Source organism: Pyrus communis, chromosome 10, assembly GCF_963583255.1.
Source record: "Pyrus communis chromosome 10, drPyrComm1.1, whole genome shotgun sequence".
Lineage (NCBI taxonomy): Eukaryota > Viridiplantae > Streptophyta > Magnoliopsida > Rosales > Rosaceae > Pyrus > Pyrus communis.
The window spans coordinates 1,508,392-1,525,635 of record NC_084812.1 but is presented as its reverse complement, the minus strand read 5'-3'; the positions used below and the strand labels follow the sequence as shown (position 1 = coordinate 1,525,635).

Sequence of the window (17,244 nt, the reverse complement as noted above, 5' to 3'; positions counted from 1 at the left end):
ACTTGAGCCCAACATTTTTTGGTGGTCGAATGGGGAAAAGCCTTACAATTAAGCCCAACAACAGGTTGGCACACTCAAGCCCTCTAGATTTTAATATTGGATTTCACACGGTTGTCCAATTTATACTTCGCTGGAAGACACGGTTCGATATTAGATGATTCATGTAATTTAAGTGGTTAAGAACATTTTTTTTCTGTATTCAATTCTCTATTTCTCTCTCTCTCATATTGCTCGTATAAGAAAGAAAAAAAGAAGTTATACAAACATTTATTTATAAGAGATTGAATATTTTACAATTCTATATTATTTTACATATCAGTCACTCAAAAAGTCATCTGCAAAAAGCCGCATGGGTCTATTAAAATATTGGCTGGAGCAAACTAATTAAATAGTCAAATTAATTAATCGCTTCTCTTAACCAATTTGAGGCGTTGCACTGACCGGATGAAGCTCCTGCAGAATCAAAATTAAAAACTTGATTAGTTTCTTAATCATAGGCTAATTGAACAGAAGTCACAAAACCCTTTATGTTAACTAATCTCATCAGTGTATAATAATTAAATAAATATTGTTTAATTAGTTGATTAATCATAATTATACCTCCAAGGAACATCTTGAGCTAATAGCCAGTCGCCCCCTCTGTCTTGGTAAGTGAGTTTGTAGTTGTTCGAATCCATCTGACCTGTTTCACACAGAATTCCACACGTGTCAGTTTTTAAAACTTCAAACCAATAACAGGGGAATCCGGATCCTCTTTGTGAGGATCCGAAGATCTATGATTGTATCCGTTTATCGTACATCGTGCGATTAATTTTCGTCAAATACTATTTGTTTTCAATTTTAAATAATAAAATTTAAAATAATTTATGATTGCACTATGTATAATGAAAGAACACGATACACAAATTTCTAAGATTCTCACAAAGAGGATCTGGAGAGGATACTTATTCAAAGGGGGACATGCAAATGGACACGTGGCACTCTCATGTACGTACATTTGTCAAACATGTCCATCAAGGTGTCTGTTAGTGTTTGGAAAGATTGGTGGAGGCTCAAGTCAATCTTTCTTGCTATTCCCACTCCCTCCATCTTCACCTTCACGAATGTAGAGTTGTAGTAATATTGGTTTGAGTTTGACGATGACCCTGATCTACCACCACCACCACAGCCGTTGATATTCTCCGCCGTTCGATTACTACCACAGCGGTTGTTATGGTGGTGGTGGAAGCAAATCTCCTTTCTCCATGAGTTAATGGGCGGCCACCCCACCAATACATCTCCATCGTTCCTATACCAAACCAAATAACATCGACCAAATTATTAATTTATGGTTATGATTTTTTTTTTTTTTTTTTTTTAAATCAAAACCTTGGACTAAAGAGACAAATGAGCGTCAAAGACAGTTGATTAAGACAATACACATGTAAATTATAGTAATATTTGTAAACAACAAAACTTTGGATTAGAGAGAGAAGGTAGCATAGAAGAGAGAGAGAGATTAGTACTTGATAACAACGGTAAAGCTGGAGTTTGTGTGCTGGCGTTTATTAGGGTTGTTGTTGTCGTCCTCCTCGTCGTCGCTGCCGTTCGGTTCACTGTTCCAAAGCAACAAAGGCAGCGTTCGAGGCACGGCTGTTGCACTCGTAGTAGAACCAATTTTGTCGTGCTCGCCATCATCATCAAAAGCTTGGGCAACGCTACGTTTCTTGTACTTGTCGTTAATACTACTACCAACCCTAGCTTCGTCAACAAAGTTGTTCAAATCGAAGCCCTTGATTGGCGGAGGAGCAGGAGGAGTGCTTGAAAGAGCGAGACCTAGTTGAAGCTCCATATCAGGTAATCCAATCCAACGAGAACAAACAAAAGATTACACAATAAATTATGAGCGAGAGAGAGAGAGAGAGAGAGTTTGGGATTTAAGGGATCTGGGCTTCTTGCTTTAATATATGGAGGGAGTGAGGGATTAAGGAGGGAGGGGGGGACAAGAAGGCGGTGAAGAGAGGGGATGGGATAAGGAGTGCTGGGAACATTGGGTAAGATTGTCCGAATCCATGCTGCCCTTTTAGCCGACCCACTTGCCTCTCATTGCTTTCTGAACCCCAACACCTATTCAATACACTTCCTCACGCGCATCAAGACCACGTCTTTTACACACGTCAACAAATACAGAGTTCAAACGAAAAACGATCAGTCGCGCCCGTGAAGTTGGAAAACTTTTGGATAACGATGTTCTGATCAGTGTTGCTGAAATTACTGTCGAGTAACTATCTGTACGCCTTTCTGTGCCGGTCCCCATAAAGCAGATCGGAGATCTCTACTTCCCATTCAGGCAAGATCAAATTTTATAATCATATGACTGTTTGTTAGGGATTGAATTAATATTTAAATAATGATTAATGTGTTTATATTTTATTGATAGCACATCATAGAGTTTCTAAATTTGACCTAGCATTACTCTATAATTGAACGACTCGAACCTAATGCGCTAGGTGGGTTCAGTGATAGGGTTTTAGTGTTCACGCACATACAACTTTCTCACTTGCACTTTTACGACTCTTTCTTTATCAAAAGAAAAAATACTCTTTTTATTATATGATCAACTCCGTAAAAAATAAACAAAGTCCAAAATTGTTTCCCATCGACGGTTTTAAAAAATAGACACATCATATTATTCAGTTAAACTAAAATATTAACAACAACAAACAGTAAATCGATTATAATTCAATTGATTTTTTGCGTAATTAAACATTTAAAAGATGAACTCCAAAGTTGGTGGTTATTTTATGATGAGAAGAGTCAAAAATAGTAGATCGAGAAAGTCCCAGAGAAGATCAGTAAAATATACCTTTCAAATGTTATAATCACAATGTATTATATTCTACCTTATGTTTATAAGATATTTGTGACTTTCGTGGAACAGATAACGTCAAGTATATGTTAAGTATGATGATTGCTGAATGAGTTGAAGCCACAAGATCATGTTATGCAATTGCATTCGGACAGCTTCTTCCTGGAATTAATTGCATAAAGGAGACGTGTCTTTGGGTAAACTTCAACGTAATCACTCAATTTTTTGGTCAATATATTGTAATTTATAACGAGTGATGAGGAGTGTGCCATTTGCCATGCAAAACCAAACAATAAAATAATATAAATGTTGGTAAATAAAATTGACAAAACATATGTTCCCGATGTGCTTTGTTTTGTTTATGTTTGAGGCAGACATGTTAAACGGGTAGTGTTTGTTATATTCGTGTTGTTTTTATGTCATATATGTTATTTTAACAGGTATTATCGTGTCAAACTTGTTATCTTAACGAGTTCTTAACAAGACCTGATAACGATCCGACTCATTAAGAAGTCGTGTCCTTTCATGTTGTGTTAATGGGTCACGTTAGAAATTGTCATGCCTAATGTTTCTATTTGACAAACAATATCTAATCGAGTTCTTAACAAATGATCTAATAACAACCTAACTCTTTAATAAATTTTTAACAAATGATCCGATAACGACTCGACTCATGAATAAATTAAATCGAAATCTAAATTTTCGTATCATTTGTGTTGGATTACCAGGTCGTGCATGATTTTGCCTGGCATAGGCGGGGGATAAATATACGTTAAGAGTAGAATAAAATTTAATATTATTCATGAATGGTCCTTTTTGTGGGCAAATATATGGCAAACAAAGTTCCAACAAACCAGCGTAGAAAAATTGCCTCGTGAAGTCGAGTCACTGTCTCAGTCTCTGTCATGGCGCAAGAAACATTGAAGGAAGACCACAGTCGTGGCGGGGGGTTTCACGTGGCTGCCGGCAAACCCACGTGACCCTGGACCGAACCACTCGCACGAGGCTATTGAGACATTACCACCTATGGTGGTGGTTGGCGGTGGTGCCACCCACTTTCCAGCAAAAGCAACACTTCATTGTCGGTTAATGCTTCACCTGCAGATTAATTAGTAGTCCCATGAATGCATACATGCATGCACCCAAATTATGTACCTAACCACCTGTTTTCTAGGGTACGGATGTCCTTATTTTATAAAAATTGCGCTCATTGATCATAGCATTATAGCTTATAATGCAATTTAACGATTGTAACCGTATATATAGTTAAGGTCGTAAATATTTATAATTGTTTATAATTAATGAAACACTTATTATCAATTAAAATCTTATGAAATTACCAGTTTAACCCTTTAATTAAAATAGAACATGAATAAGAAATATGAGGTAGAAATGTAATTTCACACAACCAAATTTTGCTGTTTTTTTTTCTTTCAAAGTTTCACCTACATGTAATCATAACATATATCTAATTAAAAAAAAAAAAAAAAAACTTCTCACTCTCACATTCTCCATCCCTCTCTTCCTCTCTCCTTCTATTTCAAAAACAAAAATCAAAAAATTTCTCACACATTTTGGGCTCGTAATTGTTTAAGACTATCATAATATTTCGGTATAAAGCTGAAACAAAAATGTAGGTAATCAAATGGTGAAACAGGTATATAGATTTAACCGTTTTTATCATAATGAATAATCTTGAAAAAAAAAAATCTATAGAATTGAATTGTTAAACCACGGAAGAGGATCCTCTCCTAAGTTCCAGATGGGAATCCTCCTGACCAGTTCATATGGACCATTCAAATTTAATCCAACAGTTGCAATTATTATAATTTTTAAAGGGTTCCCCTATTTGGAGCCGTTTGATTAAATTTGAACGACTCAGATGGGCTGGTCAGGAGGATCCCCATCTTGAGCTCAGGAGAGGATCCTCTTCCTTAAACCACAACTAACTGAAATAGGATATTCTTTTTTTTTTTTTTTTTTTTTTTAATGAGGACATCTTTAGGTTATACAGCATGCATTGCTAGTTTGTGAAATGCTAAGGGAACTCTCTCGAAGTGGAATTCTCTAGGATCCTATGTCACTTCATAATTGAACGTCAATTTTTGTATCTATGTTATAAAAATTGTGCTAAAAACATGATGTAACGAAAAATCCATAAAAATCCCACCCTTGAGATAATTTCTCTTACCGGTTCAAGCCCACGTGTTCGATGGTCCAACAATCTATCATAAGAGTGTGACTAGCCATTGAGTCGATTGAGTTGTATGTCAAATATTGCTCCAAGGTGAAGAATATGGAACAGATCAATGTCCTCCACTCAATCAAGTGGCAATGGTGATATTGTTTTCAACGAGGTCAATGAGTCTAGCTAAGTACGTAGGGAGAGGATCCCTACTCCCTAGTGAAAGAAAGTATATCAGAATTTGTCCCCGAAAGAGGTCCCCTCTTCTGCAAGTAATCCCATCTCCTGCAACAAATTTCACGCCCATGAGGTGGACGTGGATGTGCTACCATATCATGATCTATATCGTCCCACAAATTCAATGTCTCCGTAAAGAATTTGAAGAAATACACTACTTAAATCTTTAATCTTTTAAACGTGGAATTCGTTAATTAAATAGCAAGAAATTATTAGTTAAGGGTGTAACCGTTGTTAATTACAATTTCTATTTATATAAATTGTTGTATTAATTATAATCTAGTTGGTTAAAGTAGTATGCTATTTTTTTTTTCTCAACAACTAAAGTCGACTCTCCTTATCCATAGTTTAGATAAATTTAATATATATAATTATATGTATAATTAAGAAAACATAATTATGACTGAAATTAAATTTTCCTCAATTAATCAAAATGCTAATCAAGGATGATAGTGACTTACATAATTAAAATTTGGAAAACATATAATAATATAAGAAGCTTGTTGCATGTACATAGTATGAGAAATATCAAGGAGATTCTTTAAAATGAGACTCTACATGAACTCTGTTTCTCATTTTTTTACATAATATTTTATAATATTGGTATATGAATTAACGTTAAAGCTACACAATGACAGATAATTCAGAAGGAGTTTTACTTTCAGAAAATATCTTTATCATTTCTATATAATGTATATATTTGAGTGTGGCACGGGGACAAACGGACAAAGAGTATATTTTCTTGTATTCGGATCTTGCTTCTCTCATGATGACTTTGACTTGTGGTATTTTGTAATCAAAAGTTTCTACATCCAAGATAAGCAAGCGTGTGACAGTATGTGGATTGGCACTCAGTAGTCAATTCCCTCCCAATATATTCTCCTCCTTTATGCCCATAAGTCCTCCAAATACCTAGTTTTTTTATTGTACAGATTTTGATTGCATTTCACGTGGGAATTTGGTGATTCAAATGGGGGTGCTGTTATTTTAATTTGGGAGAGAGACTTGCATGAAATGTGTGCATATTAATTTTTTTTTAATGTTTGAACTTGTCACATATTGCTACACGTTTTAATTTGCAAAATGACGATGAATGATAGGTTTGGAACGATAAAATGACAGTGTACTCGTTTTATATAAGTTTTTCTCTTCATTTGAGTCAGGTGTAACTTTTCAGTGGGCTTGTCCCACTGGCATTGAGTGAAATCAATCTACTAATGAACAATACTTGTAGATTTACAAAATTAGAGCTTAAGATATAAACTCTATCACTCAACAATATTATAACACTTGAATTAATAACATTTACGGATGGTTTTCTACTTACACACCAAGAACTAGTTTTGTGTATATTTAATATAATACGCATAATTAAATAGAGGATCTAATAATATCATGGTAATTTACTAACGTTGGAAGATTTTGTTATAAGTAACTAGAAGATGAGCACGCACTTTGTATGTGAACAATTTCATTTTCTTTTTTGCTTTTGATTAAAGAGTGTAATTAGTTTTTAAAATTTTTAAAAAGAGTGTGAGACAATGATGATGTGATCTCTTAATAAGGGCATATTTTTCTTAATATTACATAATTACCATTTTGCCCTCTTTATGTAAATATTGTGTATCAAAAGTGAGGGTAAAATAGGAAAAATGGGGATATGATTGTCATTTTCTCAAAATATACAAAATTACTATTTTGCTCTCCTTATGTAAGTATTGTGACATCCCACATCACCCAGGGGAGTGATCCTTATATGTATATTCCCATCCCTACCTAGCACGAGGCATTTTGGGAGCTCACTGGCTTCGAGTTCTGTAAGAACTCCAAAGTTAAGCGAGTAGCGCGCGAGAGCATTCCCAGGATGGGTGACCCATCGGGAAGTTCTCGTGTGAGTTCCCAAAAACAAAACCGTGAGGGCGTGATCGAGGCCCAAAGCGGACAATATCGTACTACGGTGGTGGAGCGGGCCAGGGAAGTGATCCGCCCCCGGTCGAGATGTGACAATTTGGTATCAGAGCCTAACCCTGGCCATGGTGTGCCGACGAGGACGTCGGGCCCCTAAGGTGGGTGGATTGTGACATCCCACATCACCCAAGGGAGTGATCCTTATATGTATATTCTCATCCCTACCTAGAACGAGGCATTTTGGGAGCTCACTGGCTTCGGGTTCCGTAGGAACTCCGAAGTTAAGCGAGTAGCGCGCGAGAGCATTCCCAGGATGGGTGACCCATCGGGAAGTTCTCGTGTGAGTTCCCAAAAACAAAACCGTGAGGGCGTGGTCGGGGCCCAAAGCGGACAATATCGTGCTACGGTGGTGGAGCGGGCCAGGGAAGTGATCCGCCCCGGGCTGGGATGTGACAGTATTATGTATAAAAAATGAGGGCAAAATTAGAAAAAAGTGGCAAAAAGTTGACAATGAGGGTTCTCATTACATGATTACCATTTTGCCCTCTTTATGTAAATATTGTGTATCAAAAGTGAGGGTAAAATGGGAAAAATTGGAATGTGATTGTCATTTTCTCAAAAGATACAAAATTACTATTTTGCCTTCCTTATAGTATTGTGTATCAAAAGTGAGAGTAAAATTAAAAAAAATGGTAAATATTTGACAAGAAGGATTCTCTTAATGAAATAGATTACAATTTGGTTTAATGGTCTATAATTATTTGGTCAAATAATGCGAAAAGTACTTGCTTTTGCCTCTAAAAACTCAAAACAAATATTCCTCGCGGACAAAAACACTTTTCACTGTTTAATTACATTTCGTATCAAATTAAAATTGCTATGATCGAATGATGGCAAAAGCAGAAATTGACATGATTACTTCTGAAGAAAAAATAGACCAAATAAAGTAGATTGCCGATAAAAGGATCCAACGGACTAAAGAGGTCAATTGTCCGGTCTGGTTCAGTTTAATTTGTTAATTAGGACGGAGACAACCTTAATTACTTTTGATGCCTGCTCTCTGCTGGTCTGGTGATTCTGGTTTGGTCTGGTCTGGCTCAAAAAGATTTTGCCTGGTTGGAATTGGGTGGTTCGACTTTGAGTTCTGATTGTCGGTCACGCTTCCCTTCGCTTTAATTAATCACTTTGATCAAATTAAGGAAAATTAATATTGATTTAGGGAGACTTGGCAGCTATAGTCTTCCTTAATTTAGTTTGCTTGCTTTTGTTTTGGGAAAAGGATTCTCGCCGAATCCTTTTTCTGGAGATTCTGGGGATTGTGATCATTCATCATATATCGTGCGATCATAAATTATTTAAAATTCAAAATTTAAAATTAAATATAAATAGTACCTAACGAAAACTGACTGCATGATATATGATGAATGGTCACGATCACGGGATTCCCAGGAAAATGATCATCGCCAAATCCTTTTCCTTTGTTTTTTTTTTTTTTAGTGAACGGGACATAACATTAACCGGGCAAAGATGCCAAAGGTTTATAGAAGGCCTACCCTGAGGCAAACAGGCAACACAATCTACTAGGAAAGAGTGGTGCAAGGAGGTACAGGAAACCACGACGCCGCATCTAATGCTAAAAGTGTCCCTCCTTAGACTACCATATTCTTTTTTTTTTGGGGGGGGGGGGGGGGGGGGGGGGAGGGGGGGCAGGGAAGGCCGTCATTACACAAAACATGCACAAAGGAAGATGGCGGTCTATCAACCCAAATAACATCACATACCCCTCTACAACGCTATGACGCCAAAAGGTTCGCAGCCGAGTTAGCTAGTCTTGGATCCCAAGACCAGCGACAGTTTTGAAAAGCCACCCCCATCCTGTAGCATTTCACAAGAATGGGAAAAGATTCCCAACTGCCTATATTTGCCATGTCCCTAAGGTAAGAAATGGATTTTGAGGAGTCGGACTCGATGACTACAGAATTCCAGCCCCTACTGACCCCCAGGTTACATCTATGCATGATAGACATAGCCTTCGCCATTGCTACACTTGTCGCCTTCACTCCATATCTGCAAGTCGCCAAGAACCTCCATTCGCCATCCCTCACCACCACTCCCTCAAAACCCAGTCCCCTACTTGCCTCCCAACTTGCATCCACATTAATTTTCACAAAGCCCTGGCATGGAAGAGTCCAACGAATAAAATTCTTCGAGTTCTGAGTGGTGGGTACTGGCCTTGAGCCTTGGAGTGAAGTAGCCTCCTTGAAAGCATTAACCGAGAGGGAGATAGCAACAATTACCTATCTTGGGTAGATTTGTTATTGGTTGAACAGGAAGTTGCACCTTGCTATCCATATATGACAGCATGTAAAGGCAATAAATGATAATATAATACATTTCTCATCCTTCGAACCATTGGTAGAAGTAAAGATTTCCATTAACCAGTTTGCCCACGTGGTAATGTTCATCCTGTTTATCCTTATGTTCAAATTTCCCCTAAACCAAATCACTTTCACCCACGGGCATTATAGAAAAAGGTGTTCGATTGATTCCTCATGAAGATTACAAAGAGGGCATGTGGGTGATGGAGTAGATCGTCTTCTGTATATATTGGCCATTGTTGCGATAGCCTCATAAAGGGTCTACCACATAAAGCACCAAATCTTCGATGGTACTTGCAGACTCCACACACACTTCCACAAGTCTCGAGGAATGGAGGCCACCGTGTGATTATTAAGGCGTCGAGATAGCTGGTTTCGAGCCAGTGCCTAGTAATATATGCATTTAACCGAATAACACCCCTTATTCACAAAAGGCCACACCAGTATGTCCCTCAACTCCGGGTCACCAATGTGAGTCTCCAGGATAGCATCATACTCCGCTTTCGCCACGAATGGTTTCAGGAATTCAATGTCCCAAGCTCTATTAACTGGGTAAATAAGCGAATTAACCATTAAATTTCGTGAGACCTGCAGTGTGCCTAAGGGAGAAGGAATACCCGAAGGAATGGAAGGGGTCTATCTGCCAACCTAGACTCTAACATCAGTACCACTCATTACCTGCCAGTGTGCGCATTCCCGCAACATGTCTCTTCCAACTAACAGGCTTAACCAAGCCCATGAGGTTCTCCTACCCTGTTTCGCATCAAGTAAAAAACAATTAGGGAAATATCGGGCTTTAAGCACTGACGCCCACAAGGAATTAGGCTCCATAATCAATCGCCAACACTATTTCGCCAGAAGGGCATCGTTAAGCTTTTCAAAGCTTTTTAAGCCTAACCTTCCCTCCTTTTTTGAGCGACCCATCTTCTCTCTTGAAACCCAATGAATATGATTTTCCCCATCTTTTTGCCCTTACCAAAATTTCAAAATCAAGGCATCCAATTCATTACAGAACGTCGTGGGAAACTTGAATAGGTTCATTAGGTATGCCGAAATTGCTTGCGCCACCACCTGAATGAGGACCTCGCGCCCCGCTTGTGAAAGAGAAGATTTCTTCCACTCTTGAAGCTTACCCAATAACCTTCCTTTGACATATACAAGCCCACTTTTCTTCGAGTGTCCCCAGATAGCGGTACACCCAAATATACACCCGGGTCCCCGACCCTCACCATACCGAGAGTGTCCGCCTGCAGTTGTGATAATGATTCAAGCACATTAGATCCAAAGAAAACACTCGACTTCGATTTATTGACTTGTTGTCCAGAAGCCGAGCAATAATCATGGATCAATTGAATCAAATGTCAGCAATTCTCCTCCTCCGCCTTAAGAAAAATGAGTGAATCATATGCAAATAAGGTGTGCGATATAGATAGACCCATTGGGTTCTGAACTCCTTTAATCTATTCACAGCACTAGCCTGTTGGATTCGAAGTGAAAGTACTTTACTGACCATTAGGAATAGGTAAGGGGATAAAGGTCACCTTGCCGCAGCCCTCATGATGGCACAAATTTGGGTCCTGGTTGTCCATTCAGAAGGATGGCAAAATTTACCGAAGAAATGAAGCCCAATATTACACGTCTCCATTTAGTAACGAAGCCCATCTTCTCCATCACCGCCAATAAGAAGTCTCATTCCACCCTATTGTAGGCCTTATACATATCCAATTTGATTCCCAACTCAAACTTGCGTTTTACACTTCTCGTTTTGAAGAAGTGAAAAAGCTCATGCGCAATGCCAATATTATCTTGAATTTGCCTACTCGCCATAAACGCATTCTGGGTTGTAGAAATCAAATCCGGGAGAATCAGCTTGAGACGGTTAGCCAAGACATTGGAGAGCACCTTATAAAAGTAGTTACATAAATTGATGGGATGAAACTGAGATACGGATTCAGGTTTTTGAACTTTCGGAATCAATGCCAAGTGAGTAGCATTGATCCGTATAGGATTTTGAGACCCGTTCATCATATCTCCAATTATTTCATTCACATCTGCAGCAATAATGTCCCAATGAACCTAGTAGAAAAGCCCAGAAAAGCCATCAGGTCTGGGAGCTTTAAGACCTTCCATCTACAGGGCAGCATTCTTGACCTCATCAATCGAGATTGAACCTGAAAGAGATGCATTCATTGCTTCTGTGACTTTTGGGGTGATACAATCTAATATATCCCTCCATTCCCGCTGCCCTGATAAAGTGAACATGTCTATGCTCGTCAAACAACAGCCGAACCTGTCTAGGATTCTCAACCTATTCCTCATTACTATTTTTTAACGAGATCACATCGTTCCTCTTTCTTCTTTGCAAGGTTGTTTGGTGGAAGAATTTCGTATTGGCATCCCTTTTGTTTAACCATTGAACTATCGATCTTTGCTGCTAGTATTTCTCCTCCTGACTCCACAATTGATCCACTTTTTTAGATAGAGCTTTAATTTCCTAGAAATTCCCACTCCAGTCCCGTTGAAGATTACCTAATTGACTCATCATCTCCTGTATTTGCCTCCCACGCTGTTTAAACTTCTCTCTACTCCATATGGTTAAATTAGCTTGGCAAACATTAATCTTGAAGTTCCATCTTTATAACGGGTTCCCTTCCCTGTTATTTTCCTAAGCTATTCTCACAATTTCTTTGCAATCCCCATCTTTTGCCCAAAAGGCCTCACAACGAAACATCTTTTTCCTTTTTACAACCTTCGGCTCACAATGCACCAAAACTGGACTGTGGTCCGACCCTAAAGACATCTCATTTATGACTGCAGTGTTTGGCCAAAGTGACTGCCAACTTGCATTCATTATCCCCCTATCCAGCCGAGCCTTCACAAGCTACCCATTTCTTGTCCCTTTCCAAGTAAACTTGGGGCCATTGAATCCTAAATCCATAACCTTCACCTTGCACATGAAATCCTCCAAGAATCTCGGCCGGTTATATCTCACTTCTGCAGCCCCCAATTTCTTGTGATCTTACAAGTATTCATTGAAATCGCCGCCACATATCTATGGGACACAGTCCGGACCGAATCTGCGGATCATGCCCTTCCAGAATTCCTCATTCTTCGCCCAGTAAGATATGCCATATACTCCAGTAAATCGGAACACCACCTGAGAGTCAACCAACCCACATCTAGCATCAATGAAATTCTTTGAGGAGTCCATCACTTCCACCAGGACCGAATCATCCCACCATAGGCTAAGATGTCTCACTTTACTAATTGGTGCAACATTGAACCCGTTAGGATACCCCATCCGTCTTCTCACCCATACTAATCTATGATCTTTCATTTTTGTTTCCGATAGAAAGATAATAGAGGGTCTATGTTTCCTTATTTGCCCATGTAGGGCACAAACTACTGTGTCCGACCTTAGACCACAGCAGTTCCAAAAGAGGTGTATCATGGCGATCTTGTGGCTATTGAAGGCCAGCTACCACCACCTCGGGATGAAGATCCCACTTTCTTTGCCATCAAGGCGTTCTTCTCACCCGCAGAGATCTCTTCCATGTAGTCCCACATGTCTTGGTACTCTATCGGGACTTCCTGTAACTCCTCCTCCGCATATATTGCCATTTCCATCTTCAAACATCTTTCTCTAATGGTCATTGTCCTGAATCTCTCTGCTGCCCTTTCTTTTCTTTCTTTTACCCTTCTATTCTCCTCGTCAGTTTTTGTTTTGTTTTGTTTTTTTTTTTTTTTTCCTGAGATGAATGTCCCGCCTCCTTGCTCTGTCCTTCCAACTCCCGCTTATTTTTTTCTTCGGAATCCCTCCACATGATGAGCTGATTCACTCTCACTTTCCGACCGCTCCATACTTGAATCAGTCCTTTGTGTAGTTTGTGCTGTTTGTGGTTGAGGGAGTGGCACCACTGTTCCACCTTCACTTTGTGTAGAATGCACTTCTGGAATTTCCTCTATCAACACCAATGGGTTGCTGCCATACTCACGTCGTACCTCCATTGGCTCAAAACCCATAACCAATCTACAGTACCCCATCGGCCTACATCCTTGCATTATCCACTGGCCCGGGTTTGGGTTCTGCGCCCCACTCCTTCGTTGTATTCTATGCCATCTTTTCGTTCCTTTGCCCTTTTCCTTTTGTGGTGCAGCTTGGTTGGGGTCCATAGTCTCATTTATGCTTCTTTCACTGGCTTCCCTAATACAATCCGCCCTTCGGTATTGATTCGAGCTCCTTGATCGCACTCTTATTGCCCCAACGTACCTCCGTTCCCCCGAAGTAATGACCAGAGGTCTTGGGGATTCAATGAAGTCCCGCACTGGCGCTGCTCTTGTCCATTCTCCGTATCCAACCATTCCTCCCTTCACCGCAGCAAACGAACACTCAATGTTTGTGTGGCCGATCCTTCCACATCGATAACAGAAGTCCTGCAGCCTTTCGTACCGAAACTCTATCCATGTTTCGTTGTTGTTGTCCCTCGGTAGCCAACATCCCGTTGTTAGGGGTTTCAAGGTATCTTTGCTGCAGTACTTTCATCTTGGACATTGATAATGAAAGTGTTAACTTTGACCCACTTGATTTCTATCTCCCCCAACTATTTCCAGGAGGATCTGAGTATGTTACGAACACCCATTTGTTGAGGGTTTTGTTAGCCAATGCAATGCCCACTAACTTGATTCCTTGTTCCATAGTGGATAGATCCATATTTCGTTCCAGATGGACCGCAAGATCCTCAACATCCGTTTCTGCCATTTGTCTGAGAGACAGAATGGATTCACAGACTGTTTGGATCAAAGTATACACTAGATAGACTGTTGATGGTCTACCCAACTTCCCCCTTGGTTTTTTCTCAACGCTCTCCCGGCCCTCAGAGCTTTTTGAGTCTAAGTAAAGGTACCACAGGACCACAAGCAAACTTAAAGGGGTGTGTAACCCTCCATTGAAACATGCCCTTTCATTAATACCCGAATTAATTTTTGTTGAGTAGTGGGCCTTTTCTGCTGAAATAGAAAACTGCTGAAGGTATTTTGGTTTCAAGTTCTCACCTGGGCTTGGTTGGTTGAATTTATGACTGGGACCACTGCTCTGCAATTCTCATCTTTCCCCCTCCTTAGATTTCTTCTTGCATTTATGTCTAGTGGGTGGACTCCCGGTCCTTCTCCTTCCTGTCATCCCTGAAAACGGCACCGCAGCCCCCAGTTCTGACCCGCAACGGGAATAATCTGACAGGGGAAATGGATAAAGTACAATTAGCGTTGCTAGGATTAAATAGGAGAGAAGGATAAGGGATCAGGAATTATGACTCAGCTGGGTAGGTTTGGGAGGAATTCATTTCTGCGATTGGCAGGTAATTGACAAGGTATTAAGGTGAACAGGTAGTTGGGTGAGTTATGAGTGAACGATAGAAGGGTAGTCGGGAAATCTCTTAAGGTAGGTTGCAACCCACGCGGAGGAGGGACTCTCTCCCTGGAAGACTTTCCTTTTTCTTCGTTTTGGATCATATAATTAGTAACATGTCATGTGCTTGTCGGGGGGAATTCAAACCAAAAATTGTGGGTTGGACCATCTCCATGCAAACATTTTCTGTCAGTACGATTTATTTCGTTGAAACAAGGAGTTTTTGCAGACCATAGAAATTTGAAACTGAAGCCCTTTTTGAGCCGAGGGAACAGAGTAAAAGAAGGGGCACCATGTCCACTCCATTTATTAGGTATGCAAGTTTGGCGGTATTTTAAATTAATAATATAATATTATGTGATTTAACTTTCTCATATGATAATGTGTCTTTAGTTTGAAAGAGTTGTACATTTTGTATAGACAAATCTCTTAACTATACCTGATTGTACATCATGTCTTATTTGTTATCAAATATTATCTTGCATGAGATAACGGGTATGCATGTGATAATGGGCGTATGGGAAGGACAAGGAGATCTGAATATGAACATGCATGCAAGTTATCGTGGTCTTCCAGGAGAAAAAGTCTCTTGTAACCATTTGAACATGTGACGCTCTTTTATTGGATAATTAGTTTATTTTCTTGAACACAAGACACGTCTTTTGAACGAGTACCGCACTAAGGAGATGCATTGATGGTCAGAAAGTTTCTTTAGTCATGCAGGCATTTGATGAGTGGCACGGGCATGATCAGGGGTCATTGATTGGTGGCCCAATTAATTTGTTTAATGGAACAAAGTTGGGAACCTTTTAGTTTAGCTCAAACATTAAGCCATACATTGGGCCTCAAAAGCTCAAGCCATATACAGTTCTGCTTATACAAGATAGGTTCCGCACGTCAAGTTCCGCAAATTCAGAATCGGTTCCGCTTATAGGTTCCGACATTACAGAAGATGAGTGCAACTTTGCTGGGCCAAGCTCGCTCTCCATTCATTGCCGTCAAATTAATTTGTTTTAATTGATTTAAGATATAATTCTTAAAATTTAAACTAATTTAGAAACAATTGGAAGGTGAGCACCACTCTCATTTTAAGAGGGTGAGCAAAAATGCACTCTACGCATACAGTTCCGAAACCAAAGAATAGCCTCGTGAAAGGTCCGACATATAATTCGATAAGGACGAGAGGCTTGATCGGAATAAACAATGGCAGAATGATGGCTGCAAATCACCTAATCCCCGTTGGATGGTTCCTTAAGGAAACAATCATAACACTTTTTAATTAGTGCAGTGGGTTACGATTGTTACTGTTTCATTCGCTTGACTGATTGAAGTATAACATTCATCTACAGAAAACATGCAGTGGGTTACGATTGTTACTTTTTCATTCAGATTGAAGTAGAATATTCATCTGTATATGTTTTCTGTCACGTTTGGGATCCCTTAGCTTAATTAATCAATTATTTCTAGGTTACTGTTTTTACAGCTGCATTTTTGTTCAATTAATTAAGGCTAATTAGCCAAAATAGTTTCTGAGATTTGCATAACATATCACTTTGGTCCCTGAGATTGAAAATCAATAGAAATGGTCATTGAGATTGTCCACCATCCATCATTTTGGTCATTTCGTTAAAAAATCTGTTAAGTGTCCCGGAGCTCTTGGCCAGAAGTTTGGGCAATTTTCAAAGCTTCGTAACTCAATTATTTCTTAACCAAATTTGACCCATAATATATCAAAATGAAGATAGAAAAGTGTAGAACAAGATTATACCATTTGGAAGCCCAGTGGTTTCTGGAGATGGCCGGAAAATAGCCTCAAAGTTGACTGGTCCGTGGGAAAACTGGAAAACTCGCCGGAAACTGGGTAAACTTTAAATGTGCATAACTTCTTCAATACTCAACGAAATCAAGTGATTCAAAAACAAAAATCATACTTCTCGAGCCTTTTTCCGGCAAAACCATGACGAGTTAGCTGTCAAGAAAGGTACCATTCTCTTCCTCTCATTGAGAATTATGATTTTCGTTTTTTGAATCACTCGATTTCGTTGAGTATGGAATAAGTTATGAACGTTTAAAGTTTACCTAGTTTCCGGCGAGTTTTCCAGTTTTCCCGCGGACTAGTCAATTTTGAGGCTATTTTCCGGCCATCTTTGGCAACCATTGGGCTTCCAAATAGGTATAATCTTATTCGACACTTTACTATCTTCATTTTGATATATTATGGGTCGAATTTGGTTAAGAAATGATTGAGTTAAGAAGCTTTGAAAATTGCCCAAACTTCCAGCCA

The 17,244-nt window shown here is 39.3% G+C and overlaps 1 protein-coding gene across 1 annotated transcript; it reads right to left on the bottom strand.

The window, feature by feature from the left end:
* Positions 1–315: 315 nt before the first annotated feature.
* LOC137746516 (auxin-responsive protein IAA20-like) lies at positions 316–1,938 on the bottom strand. The gene is made up of 4 exons (XM_068486539.1): positions 1,506–1,938; positions 996–1,288; positions 601–682; positions 316–453 (listed from the first exon to the last, which is right to left on the bottom strand). The coding sequence occupies exons 1-4, from the start codon at positions 1,829–1,831 to the stop codon at positions 402–404; spliced, it is 753 nt and encodes a 250-aa protein (XP_068342640.1). The 5' UTR covers positions 1,832–1,938; the 3' UTR covers positions 316–401.
* Positions 1,939–17,244: the final 15,306 nt, after the last annotated feature.